Source organism: Saccopteryx bilineata, chromosome 5 (assembly GCF_036850765.1).
Source record: "Saccopteryx bilineata isolate mSacBil1 chromosome 5, mSacBil1_pri_phased_curated, whole genome shotgun sequence".
Lineage (NCBI taxonomy): Eukaryota > Metazoa > Chordata > Mammalia > Chiroptera > Emballonuridae > Saccopteryx > Saccopteryx bilineata.
The window spans coordinates 72,375,056-72,402,389 of record NC_089494.1 but is presented as its reverse complement, the minus strand read 5'-3'; the positions used below and the strand labels follow the sequence as shown (position 1 = coordinate 72,402,389).

The window sequence follows — 27,334 nt, the reverse complement described above, 5'->3', positions numbered from 1 at the left end:
AAACTGGGAAGGTTTTCCTTTTATTTGGTGCAGATTTCACATTTCTATCATCTTTTGTTGCTTTCCTATGACCGGTCAAAAGTGCACCATGACTTTATGGACACACTGTATTTTAATTAAATTAATAATAAGATAAATAGTCATGACAATAATACAGTAAGATAAACAACATACCCAAAAGTGGGAAATAGAAAATTCAGTATAGTACACCTGTTACAAAAGCATAGACATTTTACCATTTTTAGTAATTCAAATAAATGCAAATTAAAATGATGTATCAATTCTGTCCTATCCATTTTTTTTAATTACACTTAATCACAGTGCAATGAAACCGCTGCTGTCTTACAATAATAGTAGTGATATAAACTGAGAAACTATTGTGTACACCTACTGGGAAATACTTACCAAAGCATCCGTTCATTCCTTTGACTGAGTAATTTCTCTTAGACAAACTATCTCAGTGAGTCTGTCCTAAATGTGGAAAAGGCTTTGGGCATTGAGATTTTCAGCAAAGCATTATTTATAATTCTATCACCCTAAATATACAACCATGAAAAAATGGTAAACTATAATACTTGCACAGGATGAAATATTATATGGTCCTTACAAAGGTTATTCTAGAAAATGATACAAGAACTTTAAAACTTTCTTAAGTGAAATAATATATCAGAAAACCAAAATTTATGTTGTGTGACACAATGCAAACTTACTTCTTGGATTTGGCTACTCGGCACCTAGCCCCTCTAACAGTATTCTGATGGCTTCTTAGAGCAGCACCCCCTCCCTCACCATCAGTCCTTGTGTTTAAAGCAGCTCCAACTGCAGCTAGCGACGGTGTGCTGGAGCTGCCGGAACCGGCTTGTATCAGACACGGTGGAAGTCCTACACCAAAGAAACTGACAAATGCTATTAAAAAGGCCTTGAAATGTTTTAAATTTTACAGCCCATTTACCAGTGCACCACTGCCTCTGTTCCAGATGGAGATGTTATACAGATTGATCCATCAGTACCCAGTATCCCCTAGCAACAATCAGCACTTCAGAAATGGGTACATGCCCAGATCAGAGCCAGTCGGAGCCAATGTAGTATTTGTTCATATAACCATAGAGGGGACTCCCTTTCCCACGGGGCAGGTGTAGGGTGAAGACGTCACTATTTATGAAGAGAAGATGGTGGAAAACCGAGTCCCACACAGAGCTAACCACACCAAGAAATAAAGAGCCCTGAGAATATTGTTGAGCCCCTGGACCAAGGAGAATTGGAATATATATATATATATATATATATATATATATATATATATATATATTTTAATAACTTCTTTTTTATTTATTTATTTATTTATTCGTTTTAGAACGGAGAGAGAGGGGGAGAGAGAGAGAGAGAGAGAGAGAGAGAAAGAGAGAGGAGAGAGAGAGAAGGGGGGGAGAAGCAGGAAGCATCAACTCCCATATGTGCCTTGACCAGGTAAGCCCAGGGTTTTGAACCGGCGACCTCAGCATTTCCAGGTCAACGCTTTACCCAGTGCACCACCACAGGTCAAGTGGAATTTTTTTATTTTTATCATATGTGCACTAGGAGGCTATAAGTTCCTAGTGATTATACCCACCTACTTATCTTCCTTGTTCTTGCTATAAACCCCTCCAATTAATTCTCCATACTGCTAGCAGAATAAACTTCCTAACAGCCAATCCAGTCAGGTAGTCTGCTACTAAAATTCTTCAGTGGCTCCTCATTGTCCTAACTCAAGCAACTCACTGTTTAGTAAGACCCTGTGTAAGGTGGATGTCCTTTGCTAAGTGTTTTATTATAAAGCTGTTCACAGAAGGAGATGGTTGTTCCACTTGGAGAGCTTAAAATCTATCAGGGAAAGCAGTATTAAAAACAATAATTACAAAGTAGGGCAAAAAAGTACAGCATACGATTAAATTATCAAATAAAGGTTAGAATAGGCATAAAATATATCTATGGAGAAGTAATATATATTTAAGCCAAGAGCTGAAAGAGGAGTAGACAGTGGCTAGGTGAAGAGAAGGAAGAACATGTCCAGCTAAGGGAACAGAAGCTGCGCAGAGACCCTGGGCAGGAAGGAAGTAGGCAGGTTGTAAGGACTGAGAGCAGGCAGCGATGGCAAGCGCAGCAAGCAGGGAGCAGGGTCCTAAGGAAGCTGAGGTAAGTATGATGGTGGTGATAGGGAGGTAAGCGCCTAAGTTCAGAACTGACTCGGAAATAACGGAGCTTATAGGTACTAAAGAAACACATAAATATGGATATGTCTGACAAAGGGAAAAAAGAACAAAGAAAAAAGAGAATCTAGGACTGAATCGTAGGAAATTCCAAAATTTGAGTGAGAGGCAAGAAAGCCTGAAAGATAAAGTGAGGTAGAAAGACAACCAGGGAAGTGGGACCTTCTGGAAGCAAGTCTAAGCACCTCGCAAGCACGCTTCCCAGCCTGACAGCCTATGGAGCAGGTCACTCTGCAATCCGAGCCAAATACGACAGAACTTGCAACCCATTCCCTCTTTGCTGCACGTGAGGTATCCTCTACTTGGAATCAATGCTCCAACCACCAACATATGCTTTCTTTGTCAAATTCCTGCTTATCATTTGGCCCCCGTTCCCATGGCATTTCCTCAGGAAAGTCTTCCCTGCCTGCCCATGATTTCATAATGTGCCCCCCTAATGTGCTCTTAATTTGTACTGTCTATTTGTATGTCTATCTCTTAAACTATACTAGTAAGCTCTTATGAGAAAAACCTGTTTGTTTACCATTTGTTATCACATCTTAGAGGCCTAGCCCAAGGCAGAGAGAGCATGGCTTAATAAAGATCTTTGCAACGAAAAAATGATGTATCGATACTCCTCCAAAGTTGATCAAAGTAGTTTGTACATAGCAGGTACTCAATGCATATTTGTAAAATTTAATTTAATTTAAATTTTTTTGTTGCAAAGTATATATGATTAATTAAATTTTATGCTCAGGAAATCAAAATTCTTCTCAATGAGCAACAGATATATAATTTTTTTATATTAATAATCTTAGGTAAGAATTGACTCAATATTGCTGTTAGTGGGTAGTTGTGAAGTTTAGTCAGTGAGGCAGCCATAAAGTTCTATGACAAAGGTCATGAAAACACACTGTCAAAATCAGATGCGACTGAACTTTCATTTCAGTTCATTTATTTTGTGGTTAACAGATGTGGTTTGCAAAGACCCCAAGATCTGTTTGGAATCTCAGTGTCTCCCACAATTGCATCCGGTAAGTTATTGTTCTTTTTTTTTTTTTTCAATTGTTCTTATGTGTGCACCTTCAGTATTTGTAACTGGGCTAGACAACCCGGGGGACTCTCAAGGGTGCTGCTGTCCAGTAATTCCCATACTGCTGTGACTGATGACTGCACTGAGTACTGCGGGAGTCTCCTGCCAAAAGCGGTATGAGGGTGACCGCTCCTAAGAGGATAAGAAGACCCACCCTGGGACTGCTCCATCATGGAGGCAATGACGAGCTGCTGGTCCAGTTCCCTCGGAGGCTGGCTGCACACTCCATGCCAGGAAATGGAGGGAACGGGGAAGGGCCTGGAAGCTATTCACAGGTTCCCTGTGCTTCCTGACTACCCCAAGTTCTCTTATGGTAAACTCCCATCACCGGGGGCAACAGAGGCACGCCTCTTACTTTTTTCACACTCTATCTTTAAATTCAGAGGGGCTAAGAAAATTAAAAACAGTCTGAAGCTTAAGCCAAATTCATGAAGAGGGCAAGAACAGAACACAAGGCAAAGACGGGGAAAATAAAAAAAAGATCTAACCAATCAGGAATCCCATTATTTTCTTCAAACTGTGTTGTTGCAAATTTGAAAGAAAGAGGCTGCCAAGAATCAAGACACACACATTTAGAGAGCTGGGCCAACTTAAATTTCTGGAATAGGTACATGTACTCATTTTTTAAATAAATAACACCTGCTGGGAGAAAAATGTAATACTTTCATTGGCACTCTATTTCAAACCCTTATTTTTCTTTAAATGCTATTCAATTCTGACATCTGTCCAAAACACACATTTTGTGAATAATAAAATTATGTTTTGGTTGATATTCTATGCAGTAAACCCCTGTCATTGCTTAGATCTATTTGATAATGAGAAAATTCCTTACACTACCAATGAGATGCCTTTGTTAAAAGTCTCATTTTATTTCTATTTATTTCTCCTTAAAGTGTATGAAACAGGGAAAGTTAATCTAAGCCTTAAATCTCTAATAGAGCTGAATGTGCCTCTTGCCCAAAGGATTACTACCGTAAAACTTCCTATGTAAGAAAAAAAAAGTCAAGTCACTAGAAAAGCTGCATAACTAGTATGGATCATGTACAAACCAAATAGCAGAGCTGCTCTTAAGAGTCATTAAAGCAAAGTACTGGACTCCTGTTTCTTTTAAATACTAAGAGGTAAAAAAAAGATTGGAAGATCATATCATCAAGCTATTTAATAAAGAGCTAAGATACAAAACCAGTTCAGAGGCCCAAATACCCAGCATACCTTATAAAGTAAAAAATAGGGTGAGAAGAATATTAATCATACAATATATCTACAAGATCATTTGAAACTGTACACCAGCAGGGAGAAATCCTGCTTGGACCCTGAAGAATAATAAGAACTTCCTTTGTTTCACCAGTGGACAAACACTTGATTAGGAAGAATCACGTACTGGTAACATCCCACCATTCTAAACAAAGAGCACCCAAGGACAGCCAGCAGTGTAGACACAGGCTGTGTCTACTGCAATCCTGATAATCAGAGCGACCTTGGCCTTTAAAGTGGTTTACAGATTCAAAAACTGCTCTGAGAACAAAAGGCATGGAAATGTAATACACAGACAGAGTAGTCCCAGCGGGGGTATGCTGCAATGTGGGTGGAACAGATCTCTGTTTAGATTGATATCCTTATCAAGCAGTTTATACACTTTATACCTCAACTCCCCTGGAATGTCCTCCATAAAAAGTAAGTGGAAACAAGAGATAAAGAAAAATGAACATAACCCATTTTTAAAACAGTAGACACAACAACGTTCAAATAGAGACAGCAAGACCTATTTAAGACAGTGGTTAACCTTTCAGGAAAGGTCTTGAGGCCTCTAAAGTCTTGACACTGCAGAACACAGAATATTTAAAAAAAATAAGACAAAGGCCATTTCTGAAAAAATACACAAACAAAATAAGGAGATCAAGCTTGAAAGTCAATTCAATATAGTATATCACTTTGCTCCCAAGCTTACCAGAAATTCTGATTCTCAGAAGAGATTACCTGGAATGCCTTAGGAAAGCACTGGGCAAGGGCTGAAAAGTCTGCCTCTCCCCTCCTCCCTGCAGACCCTAAGAACGTGATGACAAAGGACAGCCACATCCTTTTCCAACCTGCTTCATACAAGGATGTGTGAAAGAAATTTAGGTTTGTCATCCAGTCATTCAGCAATGCCATCAAGCAGAAAGAGACACTGGACTCCGTGGAAAGTAATTAGCAACTGGAGAGTTTTCCCCCATGTATCCTTTATTTCTCCAGAGGAGGGAGGAAAGAGGAGGCATAACCATTAAGCTGGTTAAAAATAAAAAAAAGCTAAACAAACAAACAAAAACTAATAGACACAGACCACAGTATGGTGGTTACTAGAGGTAAGGGGGTAGTGGTGAGGGTCGTAAAGGGTAAAGTGGTCAAATATATGGTGGTATTAGATTTAACTTTGTATGACAGAATTAAATGTATACTATATAATTGAGACCTATATAATTTTATTAACCAATGTCACCCCAATAAATGCTAAAAGAGCATTGATTAAACATAAATATATGAACATGACTCAATATGATAAAAAGTAAGGGAAAACAGAAGGAAGGAAGGAAGGAAGGAAGGAAGGAAGGAAGGGAGGGAGGGAGGGAGGGAGGGAGGGAGGGAGGGAGGGAGGGGGGGAGGGAAGGAAAGCTTTTGGAACATGGCTATCTTCTGGGACAGTTACTATTTTAGAATCACAAAATTACTATTTAGAATCACAAAATTAATTTTTAAATTAACTACATTTAAATACATTTAATTTTTATTAATATTTAATTTAAAATAATTTAAATACCATATTTAATAACAAGATCTTATGATGAAAAGTATAACTTTTAAACAGAAAAAAACATTTATTTACATCTGTTAATTACATATATTGTTTATATATAATGAAAAATAAAGAACAAGGCCTATAGAAATTTGCTCTTAGAACTAGATCCCAAAGTAAAGCTTATTTCTACAGCTCTACAGAAGTCCACCATACAAGTACAATAGTATTCATTTAATGCTTAAGATTTATTTTCTCTGTTGTTTTTAATAGATATGTGATGAATCTAAGTCATGTGAAATATTTTTATGTCAAGGTCAGCATAGCCTTAGGTTTTTACATTCTTCTAAATAAAGCACAGTGTCCTCAGATAAGAGAAGACATCTCATATATTTTAAATTAAGCAATTTAATGTGTTCCCTTGAAGATAATGGAAAATAATACATTCATTATTATTTATTCCAAATCTCTAACAAAATGTTATATATTTTTAAAAAGATTATTCAAAAAAAACCCTAATTATCTCAAGAAAAGTTGTTGCTTCCTACTACCTTCCCATATTATTTGGCTAGCTGTCAAATACTTATGTAGAGCAAAATAGTACATACTTTAGAGAAATCAGGTAGTAGGGAGGGAACCTTAAATTCTTTCTATCAAAAGGGATATTCAATAATACATTTTACTTGAGCATGAGCAAGCAGTATGTGTTCAATTAGATATAAGATATTAACTCAAAACAGATATTATAAGCAATATGAATATTACTGGAATTGACTGACACAAACAGGTCCATTCCATCCCCCCATAGCCCCTTTCTACTATATCCCATAGAACAGTGGTCCCCAACCTTTATTAGGCCACGGACCCATTTAATGTCAGAAAATATTTTCACGGACCGGCCTTTAGGGTGGGACGGATAAATGTATCACGTGACCAAGACAAGCGTCAAGGGTGAGTCTTAGACAGATATAACAGAGGAAATCTGGTCATTTTTTAAAAATAAAACATCGTTCAGACTTAAAAATAAATAAAACGGAAATAATGTAAGTTATTTATTCTTTCTCTGCGGACCGGTACCAAATGGCCCACGGACTGGTACCGGTCCGCGGCCCGGGGGTTGGGGACCACTGCCTATAATCCCTTCCTTATTCTTGATCTTTGACCATACTTTTTTTCTCAGATTTCTTGAAATAGTCATGCTCTTCCTGTCACAAGATATGTGCATGTCCTGTTTCAGCTGCCTAGCACACTGTCTCTCCAACTTGTACATCCATCCCTCAGTTAAACCACCATTTCTGTTGGGAAGCTTGTAGTGACTCTCTCAGCTAAGGCCCAAGCCCTTGTCCCATGTATGCATGTGAGTGGCATTGTAATTACTACGCATCAGCCTCCACTATTCAGAAAACTATGTGATCGCAGGGATGATGCTAATGTTTGCTTCCTGTTATATCCCCAGCAGTTAGCACAACTCTGGGCACACAGTGAACAAACCAAAGTATTCTGTTAGTGATGAGTGAAACCACCAAAGGCAGCACTAATATTGTCAGGAGACAACATTAGGGAGCAGCTTTGAAACCTCACAAGGTCTGAAAAGCTATAAAGAAGAACAGAAACACATGGGCCAAACAGAAAATATAGGCAAAGGTTCATGGAATATGTAAATTAAGCAAAGGTGAATCAGGTACCTTCTGTGGTTCATTTGAAGTCAGGGATTTTGTAAAAACTCAAAAAAAAAAAAAGGTGGGTGGCTAGCTGAATGAAACAACTATTATGAGCAAAGACAACAAGAGCAAAAATATGTACAGAAGAGTAGACAGAGCATTTTGCAAAGATATGAGGGACAGAATTATAAGGACCAGCTGAGGAATCACAGGTGCCTGTGGAAGAAGTACCTTTGCCTAGCACAGCTGAGCTCTGGTTTCACTAATGCACACTAGAGAGCAGGTCACTACAACAAAGGATCATTTTATTTTCTTCTTGTATTTTTCTGGAGTGAGAAGTGGGGAGGCAGAGAGACAGACTCCTGCATGCACCCCATTGGGATCCACCCGGCATGCTGACTAGGGGGCAATGCTCGGCCCTCTGGGGTGTTGCTTTGTTGCAACCGGAGCCATTCTAGTGCCTGAGGTGGAGGCCATGGAGCCATCCTCAGTGCTCAGGCCAACTTTGCTCCAGTGGAGCCTTGGCTGCAGGAGGGGAAGAGAGAGACAGAGAGGAAGGAGAGGGGGAGGGGTGGAGAAGCAGATGGGCGCTTCTCCTGTCTGCCCTGACCGGGAATCGAACCCAGGACTTCCACATGCCGGGGCAATGCTCTACCACTGAGCCAACTGACCAGAGCTTGACAAGGGATTCATTTTAAAATACATAAATGACAGGCTACATTTTAGTGATAGGCGAAAATATAGAATTAAGTTTTAAATGCCATTTTTATAAGAATAATGATTACAAAAGGTAAAAAATAATGACAAATAATCATATGATGATTTAATCATTTAGGAACAGATTCAGCTGCAAGTAACAGAAAAGCATCCTACAAAATTGAGGTATATTTATTTATTTTCTCACATTCAAAAACAGAGGCAGACAGCTCACTGTTTGGGTGAGGCAATTTTATCAAGTCACCATTGATCCAGGCTCTTTCTATTAGTTTACAATTCTGAAGGTCACATGATGGCTCACTCCCATGCCACTTCTGCAAAATCTGAATTGTGTACATTTGCTCATTCCTACATTTCAACAGAAAAATCAGAAGGCATGACTAGATAAAGAGATGAACTAATTCAGAGTTAAAGGGCCTGTGTTTCTGGGACCAATATAAGATCTTCAGTAGTTCTGGATAGGAATTCTATTTCAAGGATGGAGTTTCATGATGTACAAGTTCATTTCCCAGCCAGCATCAGGACAGGTCAAAGAGGCCCAGTATGGCCTCACTACTGACAATGCCCTAGACTTGGCAGGGCAGAGGGTGTAGCTCTGCCACACCTGGCAGCTGGACCAGTGACACTGCCAAATCATGCCTTGTCTAGGCTTCCAACCAAGAGAAGAAAGACAGTCTGCAGGCAAAGGGAGGCCCAGAATGTCTCTGAAAAGGCCCTCTGCTCTACTGGGTGCCCTATTCTGTTCTTTACCTTTCTGCTCTCCTTGCCTCAGGCCAAGAGCCTTGCAGACTGCTGCTTTCTCGGGCTTCCTTTCCCCCTGGAGGATCGAAAGACCCTAACTCAAGTGGAGTTGCAATGTTACAAAGAGAATTTGGGCACTCTTTCAGTTTGTTCTGTTATGTAGTTAAACACACACACAGACACACACAGACACACACCCCTACAGTTTCATTATAAGAGAAGGCAAACTTTAAAAACTAAGTCCAAAAATACACTAAACCATGGATACACAGATACATACACGTGTAAATATTCTGTTCTAGGACCTAATCCAATATGAATAATAAAGTGGGTCAAATCACAAATCCTACACTACTGTTTCCAATGACTCAATCAAAGGAGTGTTTTGCGAAGATGCCAGTACTTACAAATTCATCTTTGAAATGAAAAAAACCTTCACAGTGTTAATGCTTATTTAAATTTAAAGCAAAAAACTACTGGTCATGCATAGTTTGGACGCAGTGTTGTGTCAGTATCTCATTTCAGCTTTTAAGCAATCATTTATTCCCAGAATAACCATCAGACGTGTAATTAAAAAAGATAAAAACCATTTCACATAATAAGAAAGAAGGACAAGTTGAGGAGGGGGGGAAGAAGTGTTTAGAAGACAGAAGGAGAAACAGGAGGGGAGAAAAGAGATTTATTAGAGCCCAGGGCATATCAGACTTTATTACAATTCTTGAGCTGGCTGGCATCAGCTGAAGCACTTTCAGGAACTACCTTATTTCACTGATTCTTTCACAACTACTCATTTCACTGAGAAATGAGCACATTTTCTCACATTTAACTTTACTGAAACTTGGATGTAATTTACCATCAATGGTGTGTCATAGTTTAACAGGAAGCATATAAAATAATGATGTGTCTCATAATTTACAGTGCCATAGCATCAATTAAATATGCTGTGTTCTGTCTTTCTGAAACATTGGAGGGTATTATTTTATTAACTAATAATGACAAACAAAATATCAATTCCTAGACATAAGATTCCCATGCTGTGACAGCACTAGAAACAAATAATTTATATCCAATTTTGAAATTTCACCTTTGCCCTCTTTTTTCTAAATATGTTTTTTCTATCAGTATAAAACATGTATTGACTCAATACTGTTAAAAGTCATAAAATATTATGGTTAGAAAGGCTCTAGGAGAACAAGCACTGAAATCTTCTCATTTTACAAATGAAGAAGCTGAGGCGAGAGAGGGTGTCTTGCCCAGGGTCTCCAGCTAGTCACTGGCAGAGCCAGCTGTGGGACCCAGTGTCTGGACTGCTACCTGATCCTCTTCTTTCCACTCTGCTCGTCCAACTTCCATGCTGCTTTAAGCTGCTGCTTCCACCCAACCCCTTGGATAAAAGTATTACATAACTAAATGCCAGAACATAAAAATGCTTTTATGTCCCAATGACCAAGCTTTCTGAATGTCAAACAGGTTGTTTTTCTCTGTTTCGCTTTTTTTTAAAGCGTAATTTGCCAGAAAAAAAAGACCCGCATATACTGAAACAGCCAGCAGAGGGAGTCTTGATTCCTCAGTGAGTGCAAATAGAGAAAAAATAGAGAAAGAAATGTGTTTTATAAATGACAACTTTAACACGATTAACTCTGTGAAGGTCTTTCTTAATATAATTACAAGCTTCATAATAAAGTTTAAATCTATTTTTAAGTATTCTTAATTCTTTGCATTTTTAAGATAAACCATGTCTACATCTTAAACTTATTGAGAGAAATACTTTGGTATATAATGACTGTGTGTGTGTGTGTGTGTGTGTGTGTGAGAGAGAGAGAGAGAGAGAGAGAGAGAGAGAGAGAGAGAGAGAGAGAGAATGAATAAAGTCACCTTACCAGGAATCTCAAATGCAAGTTCTCTCTGGCATTTAGAATGCTAACATCGAAATTTTTCTTCAAATCTTGACAGATCTAACTTGACTTCTGAAACTAAGAAAAAATATTCCTAACATTTTCACAAACACAACTGATTGTATATGTTCATATATGCATGCCTAATTAGGAAGCTATAATCACTTACTGACAATGCTGTTTATATAAAAATGATTTTTTAATTTCTCTTTGGGAATTGCCTTAAAAGCAAGCATATTTAATATCCTACAGAGGTAGAAAATCTTTCTTCTCTCAGAACATTTAATATCTGATATTACCAAAGGTCCTGCTTCCCTTTTCTGCCAAGGAGAGATTCTTATTTTTTAGACTTGGCTGAGGGCGCTAGGGCACAGCTGGGATAGCCAGTCCTAAGACTGCCCTCAGCAAGAGTCTTAGACAGTTAATCAGCCAGCTATTTTTAATCTGCCTTTATTGCCAAACGTGGACCAGGCACTGTAGTTTACAAAATGATACGGGGCACAGGCCTGTTCGCACACAGGTCCAGTCCGGTGCTCACGGCAACGATGCACGCTGAAGTCCACTCTGTGGGCAGATCCTAGACCACCAGCTAATCAGTTATGAGCCTTAGATTCCTCATACTATAAAATGGATCAAATGCTGGCAAACTGATAGCACTCAATGATATTAGAGATTATTATTACTAGAAATATTTGCAAGCAAATAAGGTATTTCTGAAGAAGTCCCAAAATACTACAGCCCTATCTCCAACACACAGTTGGGTCAGTATGTCTTTGAGGCGAGATTGAGTGCAAACATAAGTAAAACAACTAGGAGAGCAAAAGATGGACAGAAAGGTGAGCTCTGTCTGACTGGTAGACTATGGGTGAGAGCGAAGAGCTCACGCGCAGAGAAGGCTCTGCAGTATGCGCATGCGCGTTCCCATGCACTTCTGGGAGGTGGCCTCCTGTACCTGCAGCTCGGGCCTGTGCTGTCATTCGTTAGCGGTGTGCTGTGCAAAGGACACTTGACTTCTCCAAGCCTCACTTTCCTACTCTGAAACCAGGGCACCAGTCAACCTTGCAGGGTTCTTATGATTAAAGAGAATGGATGTGTAGTCAGTGTTCAATACATTATGGCTGTTTTTATTATTATTGGTGTGTAGTGAAGGCAGTGAGTACACCAAATTGTCCACAGCAGCAACCTGGAGCTGGATATGGGTAACAGAAAAGGGTGGACCAACTGAGGTGGGCCTTGAGAGCATGGCTTTTCACCACAACACGTAAAACCCAAGAAAAATGAGGTGAATGAAACAGACAAATGTAGAGAAGGAAATGTCAATAGCAGCTGAGTACCAAAAGCCAAATTCTCTTTTGTCAAAAATTGTGTTTTTTGAATTAATAGCAATTTATACCAACTCTGTACTTTTGCTGTGCTGGGCACTTAAGTCCAGCGATGAAGCAAAATGGCCATCATATCCCTAACATTACAGTAACATCATCTTTGTCTACTGAAGCAATGTCTAAACACTAGGCACAATTTTACTTCTTTCAAATATACAACCCATGAGTCCTTGTCAGATAATCTCTAGGATAGTGTAAGGAGAAATAATATAGCCACCTATTGTCACCTAACCACCACTTATCAGCATATAATAAGAAAATTAATTTTCTAAATTCAAATTAGAATCCACTAAAGTCACAGGAAGGGAACAAAGGGAACAAGCATTTGAAAGACATATTATCTTTCTCTCCCTGACTGCATTACATCAAGGACAGCTACTTTTGATTTGAATCACTAGCTATGTGGAAATTTCTGGATAACCACCTTAATAGGACAGGGTACAAAAATTCATAGAAATAAGGAAGATTTTAAAGTGTTTATTAACCTAGTAATACATGTCATTTTACTGATGGGGGTGGGGGAAAGGAATTCACATTTGCTGAGCTTCTACTATGTGGCAAGTAATTCCAAATACCCAATTTATCTCACAACTGTTCTGTATGGAAGCATCATTATCTCCAAAGCAGAAAAACTGATTCTCAGAAAGGTTTAAAAGAGACACCTTAAGTCATACCACTGGTCAGTGACAGAGCTGAGCTCACACTCAGGACTTCCTGGCTCCAAAACACACAAGCTCTACTCCACTTCTTAAAAATTTACTTCCCAGGAATATATTAAAATATATTCTCAGGAATATATTAAAAACTTACTTCTCAGGAAAAAAAACATTTTGTGAAAACACCAAAACCATTCATCTATGTGGCAACCTTCCTGAGTGAATATGAAAGTAAGTTACCCTGTACAAAAAAATTTAAATGGCAGCAGAAAGATCAAGGTTTGGCAAGTATGAGAATTCTGGGTAAAAGCAATAACAATATACACTACCACATTACGTCCACCTTCCAAACAAGCTATCCACCTGAACTCATAACAACATCTGTGGATTTCTATAACTCAGGAGATCTGCTCCTTCCCACTCAGCACACTTTCTACTATCTGCATACAAGAAATAGAATACATGTGTTCAAAAGCATAACTATTTTATAACTGGTATGACAAAAATAAAAATCCAAGGGAAAAATATATATTGGATGCTTAATATGTCCAAAGCACTTTTAATGAATGAAGATGGTTATGCCCACCAGGAGCCACCATTCCCCACTCCCTAATGAATCCTGATTCCGATGAGGAGGACAATATGTTAAGCCAGGTCTACATTTCCTGGCTTTCCCTGTGTCCAGGGCTGACCATGTGACACAAGCCTGGCCAGAAAGATGTAAACAGAAGCATCTGGCTATTTCAGAGTGGTGGCACATTAACAACTCACCCATTTTGTATGCCAGAAATGTGAACAGGATGACTACAGATTTGCATTTATCTTTCTTTAAAAGGAAAAGAGACCCACACTAAGAACGGTATAACAGAAAGCAAAAAGAAGCTTAATTGCCTGAGGGCATTGTGAAGCTGCTGGATTAGCTTTGGACTGATTCTTCTTGTAAAGTAAAAGAAAAATAAGTCTCCTCCTTGTTTAATATGCTTCTTTTGAGTTTTATTTTACATGAAATTAATTCAGCCTGTACCTGACAAAAGCATTTTGTTCAAAGAGCCTTTCACTTAAATTTAAAAATTCTAGTTGTCAAACAAAAGGAGACAAATTTTAAAAACCAAATAACATAAAATATACAAAAAATACACAAGATACACAGAGAACAGTTAAAGTCAAATTTGAAAAGCCAGAAAGTATAAGATACACACCGATGAACAGCTAATAAGACTTAAAATCATGACAGGTAACAATAAAATTGATGTCACATGACAGTAGTTACTGACTTGAGAAATGAGTTCTCATCTGTCGGGTTCAAGACACTGTAAAGACAGATGAGAAAGAATATCAGAAGAATTCAAGATGGCACCACAGCCTAAGCTGGGACACAGGCAATAAACAACCATAAAAGCAACCAGGAGCCTGGAGTCGTACGGAGGACATTGAGCAGAAGTCTGGGAGCACAAGGAGGAAAACAATGTGCTAGAGTGGAGGCTTCATACAAAGCTGGGCAACTGCACTACGTCTAGGCCCCGAAGCACAGTGAACACGACATGCATTTGGGCTGATTCTGTACATATTCTTAAAAGTTCTAGACAAAAGAGTAATATGATCTGTTTCATTCTTTACAAAAATTGTTTTTTTAAAAGAAAATCATAGTAATGATTCTAAGTGTATAAAAAGGAAAACGAATGTAATATAAACTAGACTCTTGTAGAGATGGAGATTTGAATTTCTGTCATTACTTCATATTGTACTCATGAATTTCATATTTTAAAAAGGATATGAATCTTAAGAAAAATATATTCTAAAAATTATCCCTTTTCCTCTGAGAGTTCAGAAGACTCTTCAGGATCATTTGTGTTTATCAACATCTTTGTAACTACAGTTATGGATAAGGAACACAGAAATGATCGTAAGCATAATTGGTAAAACGACATTAATCTGATAGAGGCATGAAACATCCCTACCCATAGAATCAGAATAGGGACATCTGATCTTATGACCTTGTGGCCTGTCTATAAAAAATGTAGATCTTATAATGCTCTTAATTTATAGCTTATAATGTTTGAGTCTTTTGTTAAAAACTCCTTGGAACTTTAAAATGTTTTCTTGATGCAACGTAACAACATTTATCTGTGAATATAAATTCTCTCTCTCTCACAAACACATACATACACATGCACCCACATACACACAACTACTCACACTCACTTTGTTGCTTACAATTGCTTTCTAAATAAGATGTTTTCAACACCACAACATATAGGAGTTGTGGAGGTACAAAGGAATATCAAAGAATCTGCCAAAACTAATTCCAGACTAAAAGTTGAATGGCAAATACACATACCATAAGGCAATTTCATTAACATATTAATTTCAGGAGGTAACACGTATCTAGGAGAAACACACTGGAAGTCACAAGACTTAGATTCTATTTCTAGCTTTGTCATTGACCTTTTTGGTGACCTTGTACAAGTCACTCACACCCATGAAACTCAGTCTTCTCATCTGAAGAAATAAAATACATAACTTAGTAGTTATCTGAGAAAAATGCTCTGAAGTAAAGGATTCATTCAAAGCTTTTGTTAAGGATGTGATAATTTATGACAAATGTCATAAAACCATCTTCACTAGAATCTTGATGTATTGTACTAGAACCAAGAAAATTTATTTTAAATACAGCTAGAAGAAGCCAAAAAATTATTTCCAATTTGCTTGATTGGGGAGTCTAGCAAGACTCTGTTCCTCAAAGATCAAAGTGTATTTGATCTGCTACAAAAATGATCAATACAATGTTATGGGCCATATTTAAATCCAAGTTCCTAACCACTCCCAGGAGACTTTATGGCCAGATACACTAGTTGATTAGAAATTTACTCCCTAGTGCTCCTAAGCATTTTCAGAAATGTTCTTAGCTTTTCAAATGATTAGGATTCCAGTAGGCAATTATTTTATAAGAACTACTCATTAAGAATGAGCAAACTTTATGCCAAACCAATGCGAAAATTACCTACCTTCTTGAGAAAAAGAGAAGCTGCCCCCCAAAATACTCAGAAATGTTTGTACTAATTTGTAGCATGATCGTATTATGGTGCATGTAGAAAATGACAAGTTAATTACAGGTGTGGAATCATTGTCTATCTTGGAAAACAAAAAAAAGATCATGGTGTAACCAGAACAGATGGATGTATTTCTTAATCAGAAAAATACCGAATTCCTAATAGAAAAGATATTAAAAATTTCTAAACAACTTTTTAAACAATGGGTCCTTTGGGGGTTAAAATATCAAGTGAAAGAGACAGCATTAAGTACTTTCTGCAAATGATAATGTGCTGATTTATATGAACATTTAATATGTGTACTCAGTAGAACGGAATAACATGGGTTTGGGCTTAGGGGATTTTGACTTAGGTAATTACTATAATAGAAACCTAGGAAGAAGTTTATTATAAAAGGATCAAGAGAAGCGACAATGATGCGTCCAGTAGCAACTCAGAACTAACATCAGTTATAATCACAGCTTTCCAGGGGCCTTTTGGTTTGCTACTTACCAGTCTGAGCCAAAGTGTACTCGTACCAATTTGCCTAACTGCTCAAAGTTTTTAGAAATGATGGTGTTTTTTTCTAATGTGTTATACTCTAAGAAAATAAAAAATGTGTTACTATAACTATGAAAACACAAAATGCATTATTTGATTCACAGAATTAGATGAAAATAAGATTTAAGAGAGCATTTATGAAAATCTCTCCGCTGTTATCTTGCAGGTGAGGAAACAATGTCTCTGAGAATTTAGTGACTGATCCAAGGTCACACAGTAATCGAAAAGCAGCCCAGGTGGTATAATTTCCACCACACCAACACCTTGTCCAAAAAGACCACATGATGAACATTTCATGGTCAATCTAAACTGTAATATGAAACTATATAAAGGAAAAAAACATAAGAACACAGATATGATATATGTTAATATGCCTTTTTACATGCCCAGTGATTCAGGAAAACTATGGTCATTATCAATGCACTGCTAAGTCTAAATCAACATAAAGATTCAAGCTCAATGCAAAATATTTTTAATTAAATTTGCTTAAAATGAAAGAAAGCCATCAAAAAAGATTAAGAACAAACACTGGCAAAATGATCATATACTATTCCAGTGCCAAGTAAAATGTCCCTTGGCCTAGTGAATAAATGATGGATAAGAAAGTAAGTTCAAAATCTAAAAAATTAAAAAAAGAGAGACATTTCTAATTTTAAAATACACCTTAATTTTTAGAGTTGTTATTTTCAAATAAATGAAAACCATGACCTTTGACTTAAAGAAATTCATTAATAGTTAACCAGCAGTTAACTATTAAAAGTTGGGCATGGAAATAAACATTTCAGTATCTAGTAACACCAACATCATTCAGAGAGAATATTGCCAAAAATGTGTTTTGGTACTTTCTTTTTCTCTGCAAGAGTTTGGAATCTTTAAAGAATCCAATGCAATATTATTTGGTATATTTTCAAGAGAAGTTTAATGTATTCCATTTTACTTAAATGGAACATTATGCAGTGCATTTATTACCTGATAACATACACTACTGCAAATAAGACATGAAAAACTTCTTTACAAAAAACAAACTATTTTAATACACAGGTTTGACTGCATTAATAATTAACAAAAGCCCTTTCACAGGAAAATTTAATGGAAAGTTTTTCTTAAGCGCATAGGGAGAAACTCAACAGAAATGAGTAGAAACCAGAGAATAATAAACTGGTGCCACATGTGTAAACAGTATAACAATTACACAGTCCATTCAACAATGAGGATGACTGTGTTATAAATTATAGTAAAATGAAGCAACTGTTCATCGGTAAACAAATGTAAAACACAATGGCTCGCAGATTTCCTACTGAAGTCAAGGCGAAGGGGCCTGGAGTTACAGTAAAAGGGAAAGAAAAGCAAAAGCTTCACTACAGTCTCTAAATCTCAGTGCCCTGAAATTGAGACCAAACTGCTTTTACATGGAGCTTTTACTACAGAAAGGTTCTAGCGCAGCATGTCCCCCCCCCAGTTCAATTCCAATAATATATTCTCTAATTACATAGCCTCAATTAATTGTAGTTTCTCTCAGGATACGTAAATGAAGTTTTCAACGTATTAATAAACACACAGTAACGGGGGAGAAAAACACAGTAAGAAGAAAAGGCAAAAGCAGCCACGTACCCTCTTCTGTAGAACTATTGGTGTTACTGCAGGCAGAGTGACTCTTCTCGCACTCAAACTCATGCCTGCTCCTTTAAAATGATCCCCTCTTGCAGATCGTGCACGAAATGAAAGAAATCTTTTACAGTTAATCCTTGGGACTCTCAGGGCTCAGTGCAAAGAAACAACTAGGAAAGCAATAAATGTCACCCTGCTTATGTGATTCCAATCTACCCAAAGCCAATTAAGGATGGCTGTGGGACAGGACAAGGCAGCAACCAATCAAAGCCCAGGAAACTCCGCCTTTGTCCTTGGAAACACATTCTGATACTTTTGTTTATGATATTTAAAGAACCAGATTAACAGGCATCTAGTTCACTTAACTTCTTTTTTTCCAAAACAGTGCAATTCAATGCCATCTTTGTTGACTAGGCAGTTTTGTCTTTACTTTACTAAAACATTTCAACATATGGCAGATAAGAAACTGTTTACATTGGTCTACTTAAAGTATATAAATAAGCAGATGAACTAAATTTACTTATGGTACTCATAAAATTGACAAATGAGTTGATTAGAATGTATTATAGGGGCACAAAAAATTACCCTGAAGTTAGAATTGGTCCAAAAGTGTTCATTTAAATTTTACCATAAAAGATTCTTAATATACATATATACATTTCATCTCCAAGACAGCTAAAATTTTTGTATTATGGATCTTTCGACTATCCTAGAGGCTACCCATTTAAATTTTTCTGTTAAATATTACCTAAATAATCAACCTAAAAAGAAATGTTAAACACAAAAGGAACATTAAACTATAATATATGAATCTAAAATGCTTATGTTTTCAAAAAACACAGATCTGTGTAAACTTAGAAATGTTACATTCAATTAAAAGCGGTTAAACAATAATCACTGCTCAAAGCAATAACAAAATTTTAATGTCCATATTGCCTTTTTTCTTACAACTAAAAATTGCATTCTATGTTTTGGAGAGTTGGATGAAGGTTCAACTAAAACATTACTCACTAACAAAACTTTCAATAAAATCTAAATAAAAAGCTAAAAACCACTAAAAAGTGATTAAAAAGTATTGTTACATTAAAACTAAGTTTTTATAATTATAAATCCCTCCTGAACTGACACTTTTATAAGCACCTACTCAGTGCTCTCCCACCATGACACATGAAAGGAATCCTTGCCTTCAGCATGAGGGGAACTCCTCATAATTTCTAGATTACAGAATGATTGTTAGAGTCACAAGGCAAAATGAAAGATTTTCAGCAACTCAGATACAAACTTTCCACTTCATTATCTTGGCTGCTATTAGGTAGGGTTCACTTTACTCCCTTACACTTGGGTGTGTTTTATGTGCATGGTGATCTCACAGTCCTCAAAAACAAATAGGAAGAAAAAGGAACACTCCACACTTTCCAAACTCTTGGATTTCCTACTTTGAATTTCAAAACCTAAAATCAATCACTATGGTAGCTAGGGGAAATTCACTTAATATAAAAAGTCACAGACATACACCAACAATGCATTATCAGAAAGGAAAACCAAGAAAACATTTCCATTTACAATTCTATCAAAAAATACCTAAAAATACACTTAACTGAGGAGATAGAAGACCTGTACTAAGAAAATTATAAGATAATGAATAAAGAAATTGAAGAAGACACAAATAAATGGAAGCATATACTGGGCTCATGGATAAGAAGAATTTACATTGTTAAACTGTCTATACTACCTAAGGCAATCTATAGACTAAATGCAATTCTTATCAAAATTCCAAAGGTGTATTTCACGGAACAAGAACAAATAATCCACAAATTTATATTGACCCACAAAAGGCACTGAATAGCCACAGTGATCTTGAGAAAGAAGAACAATGTTGGAGAAATCATGCTATGTGGTATCAAATTATACTACAAAGCTACAGTAATCAAAACAGCATGGTACTTCCCTGGCCAATAGTTCGGTTAGTTAGAGTATCATTAGAGTATACCAAGGCTGAGGGTTCAATCCCTAGTCAGAGCACATACAGGAACAAATTATGTTTGTATTTCTCTCTCTCTATTCCTCTCTAAAATTAATAAATAAATTTTAAAAAATAGCATGGCACTGCATAAAACAGACATATAGCTCAATGGAACAGAAGAAAGAGCCCTAAAATAAATCCACATCATTAGTCAATTAATATTGACAAAAAGCAGGCAAAATCATACAATAGGGTAAAGGTAGTCCGTTCAATAAACAGCACTGGGAAAATTGAACAAATACATGCAAAAAAAATGAAACTAGACCACTTTATTATACCATAAACAAGAATAAACTCAAAAGGGATTCAAGACTTAAATGTTAGAGTCAAAACCATAGAAATCCTAGAAAACATAGGCAGTAAAACCTTGAACATTTCTCAGTAATATTTTTTCTGATATATCTCTTTGCACAAAGGAAACAAAAGGAAAAATAAAACCAACGAGACTACATGAAACTAAAATGTTTGTGCACAGCAAAAGAAATTATCAATAAATGAAAATGGTACCCACTGAAAGAGAGGGCATACACTGCTCACAAAACTTAGGGGATATTTCAAAATAAAAATGAAGTGATTAAAAAAAAAGAAGCATTTGATTTTGTCTTTTTTAAACAAGAACATCAGAAAAACAAACAACAAGTCAAAGAAAGTTGCTGGGTTATGCAAATGAGATGCAAAACCAACTTTTATTTTATTTGTGAAAATGCACTATACAAAAGACTGAAAATACCGGAGTATCTGCACATTCCCTGATCCCCTAATTTTTGTGAGCAGTTTATTTGCCAATAATACATCTGATAAAGGGCTAATATACAAAATTTAAAAGAACTCATATAACTGAGAAACCAACAATCCAATTTAAAAAAGGCAAAAAACCTGAACATTTGTCCAAAGAGAACATACAGATGGTCAATAGACATATGAAAAGAAGTTCAATGTCACTAATCATCATAGAAACACAAATTAAAATCACAGTGAGATATCACTTCACACCTGTCGGAATGGCTATTAATAAATCAACAAACAACAAACATTGGCAAAGATATGGAGAAAAGGAACCCCTGTGCACTGCTGGTGAGAACGGAGATTAGTGCAATCAATATGGAAAGCAGTATGTAGGTTCCACAAAAAATTTAAAATAGAAACGACTTATGACCCAGCAATTCTACCTCTGGGGATTTATCTGAAAAAACCCAAAATACTAATTTGAAAGAATATAGCAACCGTGTTCACTGCAGTATTATTTACACTAGCCAAAGGTATGGAAGCAACCCAAGCACCCATCAATAGATGAGTGGATAAAAAAGCTGTGGTGTGTGTGTGTGTGTGTGTGTATACACACACACACACACACACACACACATATATATATATATATATATATATATATATATATATATGGAAATATTACTCCACCATAATAAAGAATGAAATCTTACTCTTTGTGACAGTGTGTATGGACCTAGAGGGCATTATGCTAAGTGAAATAAATCTGTCAAAGAAAGACAATTATCATATGATTTCACTTATATGTAGAATCTAAAAAATAACATAAACAAAAAATAAGAGGAACAGACTCATAGATAAAGAGAACAAACTGATGGTTACCAGATGGGAGGACGTTGAGGGACTGGGTTAAAAAGGTGAAGGGATTAAGCAAACATTGGTAATACAAAATAGTTATCGGTATATAAAGTATAGTATAGGAAACATAGTCAATAATATTGTAATAACTATGCATGGTGCCAGGTTGGTAATAGAAATATCGGGAAGAATACTTTGTAAAGTATATGATTGTCTAACCACTGTGCTGTGCACTATGTTGAAACTAATACAAAATAATATCAAATGGAAACTATAATTGAAAAAAATGGTTGTTTGTTTGTTTGTTTTTTTCTGAAGCTGGAAACGGGGAGAGACAGTCAGATAGACTCTCGCATGCGCCCAACCGGGATCCACCCGGCACGCTCACCAGGGGTGACGCTCTGCTCACCAGGAGGCGATGCTCTGCCCCTCCGAGCATAGCTCTGCCACAACCAGAGCCACTCTAGTGCCTGGGGCAGAGGCCAAGGAGCCATCCCCAGCTCCCGGGCCATCTTTGCTCCAATGGAGCCTTGGCTGCGGGAGGGGAAGAGAGAGACAGAGAGGAAGGAGGGGGTGGGGGTGGAGAAGCAAATGGGCGCTTCTCCTATGTGCCCTGGCCGGGAATCGAACCCAGGTCCCCCGCACGCCAGGCCGACGCTCTACCGCTGAGCCAACCGGCCAGGGCCGAAAAAAATGTTTTAATGTGAAATAAAGGCAAAAAAATCTAGTTTGGGAATATTCATTTGATCCTCATCCAGTTACATTTTTCATGGTCTTTAAAAATAAAACTACCAACAAAAATACACTAATACCGGGAGGGGAGTTACCATTTGTGAAATAAAAGATTCTGGTTTAATCTTTTGAGCAGGCCAACAATAACAAAGCCCAAAATAACTACATATTTTCAAGATTATTACTTATATTTGGCTTTTTCTTTCTTTTCTCAATTTAGTCTTTAAATATTATAAAGAAATGTGTATGATTCCCGGCCAGGGCACACAGGAGAAGCGCCCATCTGCTTCTCCATCCCTCCCCCTCTCCTTCCTCTCTGTCTCTCTCTTCCCCTCCTGCAGCCCAGGCTCCACTGGAGCAAAGTTTGCTCGGGCGCTGAGGATGGCTCCATGGCCTCTGCCTCAGGCACTAGAATGGCTCTGGTCACAACAAAGCGACACCCCGGATGGGCAGAGCATTGCCCCCTGGTGGGCGTGCTGGGTGGATCCCAGTCAGGCGCATGAGGGAGTCTGACTGCCTCCCAGTTTCCAGCTTCAGAAAAATACAAAAAAAAAAAAAATGTGATCTCTGGTCTCAAAAAATGGGGTCCCATCATGTTTAAAGGAATTTATCTCATAAATCACTGAAGCATAGTATCCATGATCTGGCAGGCATTTAGTTAGGCAGTAAAAACATATTGGTGAATAAGGTATGGTCACTGCCTCATAGTGGAATAAAGACATTTGTTTACAAATTAAAAAAAAAAACAACACTCAGTAGTAGGCCAAGTAAATTTAATAGTATATAATTAACTGCCAAATACCAGAGTCGCACCAAGGTATGAAAAACTATATATCAGAGGTCAGATCATGGCAGTCTTCCTGAAAGAAATGGCATTTTCTTTGAAATGTAATAAAGGAAAAAGAATATGCAGAATTTGATAATTGATGCTGATATAAAATGAGGTTCTCAGAGCTGACTTCAAGGTTTGAATATTGGTATGTGGAAATCAAAGATGCTTTTTCATACCACATTATGGAGCTTTTTAAACACTAAATTGACCCTTGAAGTAAAAACAATGTCCATAGTTATGTCTGTATTTATTACACAGCATACCTACTCTATAAGGGCTTAAAAAACATTTGACAGAATTAACTGCTGACCTGTGGTTTGTCATCTCCCTGGAACACTAGAAAATTGAAGTTTATAAGTATTTTTGTGAAAAAAACAAAGATCAAAATGTGGCATTTTGTGATTCTATGATACCAAAAAGGTATCTGCCTTTGAAAAAATAAAACTGGCCCTGGCTGGTGGGCTCAGCAGTACAGCATCACCCAGCATGTGGAAGTCCCAGGTTCGATTCCTGGGCACACAGGAGAAGCAACCATCTGCTCTCTTTCTCTTTCTCTCTCTCTGTTCCCCTCCCACAGCCATGGCTTAATTGGTTCAAGCACATCATCCCTAAGTGATGAGGATGGCTCTGTGAAGCCTTCGCCACAGGCACTAAAAATAGCACTGTTGCAAGCATGGTCCCAGAAACGGTTGCCAGATGGATCCCAGTTGGGGCATATGCAGGAGTCTGTCTCTCTATCTCTCCTCCTCTCATTTGGAAAAGTAAAAAAAAAAAAAAGTTAAAGTTACAAGTCTTTAAATTAAAAAGTCTCACAGATGATTAAGTAATTTGAATGAAAAAATAGTGGGAAATATGAAAACTTCAGAGAGAAAAAATAAAATTCTTAGTAATTTCTTAGAGGAAAAATTAATGTTTACCTGCAAGGTATGCAAATCAGACTGGTATCAGAATATTTTCTAATATTTCATCAATATCCCACATAGAGACACAGACACAAAAAATAATAGGAACCACAGGAAAACAGAAATCCATTTTTGCAGGGAACACCATACCTCTGTAGCAATAGGAAGTCATTATAATAAAAAACCTTCAGGCCCTGGCCGGTTGGCTCAGCAGTAGAGCGTCAGCCTGGCGTGCGGGGGACCTGGGTTCGATTCCCGGCCAGGGCACATAGGAGAAGTGCCCATTTGCTTCTCCACCCCTCCCCCTCCTTCCTCTCTGTCTCTCTCTTCCCCTCCCACAGCCAAAGGCTCCATTGGAGCAAAGATGGCCCAGGCGCTGGGGATGGCTCCTTGGCCTCTGCCCCAGGCACTAGAGGGGCTCTGGTCGCGGCAGAGCGACGCCTCGGAGGGGCAGAGCATTGCCCCCTGGTGGGCAGAGCGTCGCCCCTGGTGGGCGTGCCAGGTGGATCCCGGTCAGGCGCATGCGGGAGTCTGTCTGACTGTCTCTCCCCATTTCCAGCTTCAGAAAAATACAAAAAAAAACCCAAAAAACTTTCATATCTTCTCATTTCTATTAACTTAGAAGAAATAAACACTTAAAAAATTCATACACAGGCCCTGGCCAGTTGGCTCAGTGGTAGAGCGTAGGCCTGGCGTGCAGGAGTCCCGGGTTTGATTCCTGGCCAGGGCACACAGGAAAAGTGCCCATCTGCTTCTCCACCTGCCCCTCTCTCCTTCCTCTCTCTCTCTCTCTTCCCCTCCCGCAGCCAAGGCTCCATTGGAGCAAAGTTGGCCCAGGCACTGAGATGGCTCCATGGCCTCTGCCTCAGGTGCTAGAATGACCCTGGTTGCAACAGAACAATGCCCCACATGGGCAGAGTATCGCCCCCTGGTGGGCAAGCCGGGTAGATCCCGGTCGAGCGCATGCAGAAGTCTGTCTGACTGCCTCCGCATTTCCAACTTCAGAAAAATACAAAAAAAAAAAAAATCATACACAAAAGAGAAAAATTCTTTTTACTTAGTACTTGGACCATGACTGTCTTTCTCATGAACCTACCAAAACTATGTTCCAAGAAAAATCCACCCCCTTCTAAAGATGAATAGTAAAACAGAACCATCATGGATCGAATCTGTGCAAACACAGTATGAATTGAAAGAAGGAAGGAAAGGCACAGGAAAAACAAAGGGCTGATGAGGGGTACTTGCAAGAAAAGTACTGCCAAAGATCAGATAAAAGTTAAGATCATATATTAAACCAACAATAAAAGTAGTAAGTAAAATCTTATCTGTTGCTTGACCAGGCGGTGGTGCAGTGGATAGAGTGTCGAACTGGGATGCAGAGGACCCAGGTTCGAGACCCCAAGGTCTCCAGCTTGAGCACGGGCTCATCCAGTTTGAGCTAAAGCTCACCAGCTTGGACCCAAGGTCGCTGGCTTGAGCAAGGGGTTACTCAGTCTGCTGAAAGCCCACAGTCAAGGCACATATGAGAAAGCAATCAATGAACAACTAAGGTGTCACAATGAAAAACTAATGATTGATGCTTCTCATCTCTCTCCGTTCCTGTCTGTCTGTCCCTATCTATCCCTCTCTCTGACTCTCACTCTGTCTCTGTAAAAAAAAATAAAAAATAAATTAAAAATCATATCTGTTCACACACAAAGCAGAAAATTAAAAGAATAAGAAATACCAAAATAATAATGGAGATGAAATATCAGATAGCAGAACTCAAGAGATTTACTTGCTATGTATTGAACTCTAGAGTGAAATCCGAGTTACGGTAAATCGAAGACAGATACAAGAATAACACCAAAGAGGAAAAGAAAAATTGCTATAAATTTAAGTATCAGAAACAGAGATCTAAAGACAGTAAGGGATATCTATATAAATCATATAACTGGAATCCCCACAGAAGAAAACCAAAACAATGGAAAAGAAGAAATATATAAAGATAAAAGGTAAGAAAACTTATTGTAATAAAACACTTATAAAAAGGGCACCCAGTTCCTTAGAAAAACTCATTTAAATAGTCAACAGTAAGACACCTTGTAAAGTTACTGGACTTCAAATTTAAAAACTCCTTTGGAGATCTAGCAAAAGAAAAAAAAGCTCTAGCATCTTATTAATACTGTGTAGTGACAGGGGGAGGGGGATCAGTCTCTGTTGTAGTACTTCACAGGAACATTGCACAACAGGTTTCAGTAGACCCGGTTAGGTACTCCACTGGATGGACTAATGCCCAGGAAATCCTTGGGAGAAAAAAAGTTACATGAGAATTTTAAATCCAGCCAAACCCATTAATTGTAAAGGCAAAAATGTTCAAAAGTTTTGAACATATAATAAACACAAAATCTTGTTCCCATGGGACCTTTTTCAGGAATTTACTAAATGATTAAACTATAGTCAGCCAAAATAGTGTAAAAACAACAAAACAAAACAAGGATTTATGGAAATAAATCCTTATTATGTTATAATAAAGTATCAGCAATATAAGCCTTAACAATACAGAAATGATAGAACAAACCAAAAAAGAGAGAAAAGCTGAAAGAAGAGGAACATGGAATATTACTGAGATCAAAAGACAGCATTTCAAATTGATAAATCACAGTGGAATTTAATGAAACTATTACATAATACTAAAATTCACTGGCAGAATGGGGGAGGAAGAGGAAAAATATTAATTTTATTATTACCCCTCAGAGGGGATTAATAAATAATGTTTAAAAATGAGTGGATTAAGGGTTTTCATAGTAATAGTCAAAATGACAACAGAAATACTGTATAAACCTTTCTAATTAAAAGAACACAAAGCTAAGAAAGCAGAACAAACTGTGACCTTTTTCCAAAACCCAAAAATAAAAAACATACATACTGTAAAATAATATTT

At 37.6% G+C, this 27,334-nt stretch overlaps 1 protein-coding gene across 2 annotated transcripts in view; it reads right to left on the bottom strand.

Annotated features, from left to right (window-relative positions):
• The window catches only part of GRB14 (growth factor receptor bound protein 14), a 123,128-nt gene that overhangs the window by 46,238 nt on the left and 49,556 nt on the right, over positions 1-27,334 (bottom strand). The window contains exon 1 of one of the 2 annotated variants that reach the window (XM_066280827.1): positions 18,342-18,548. The exons of the other annotated variant lie outside the window; for it this stretch is intronic. Coding sequence (XP_066136924.1) covers positions 18,342-18,404 — 63 coding nt within the window. The 5' untranslated portion in view covers positions 18,405-18,548. Of the gene's footprint in view, positions 1-18,341; positions 18,549-27,334 lie in introns of those variants that run through there. 2 annotated transcript variants of the gene reach the window in all.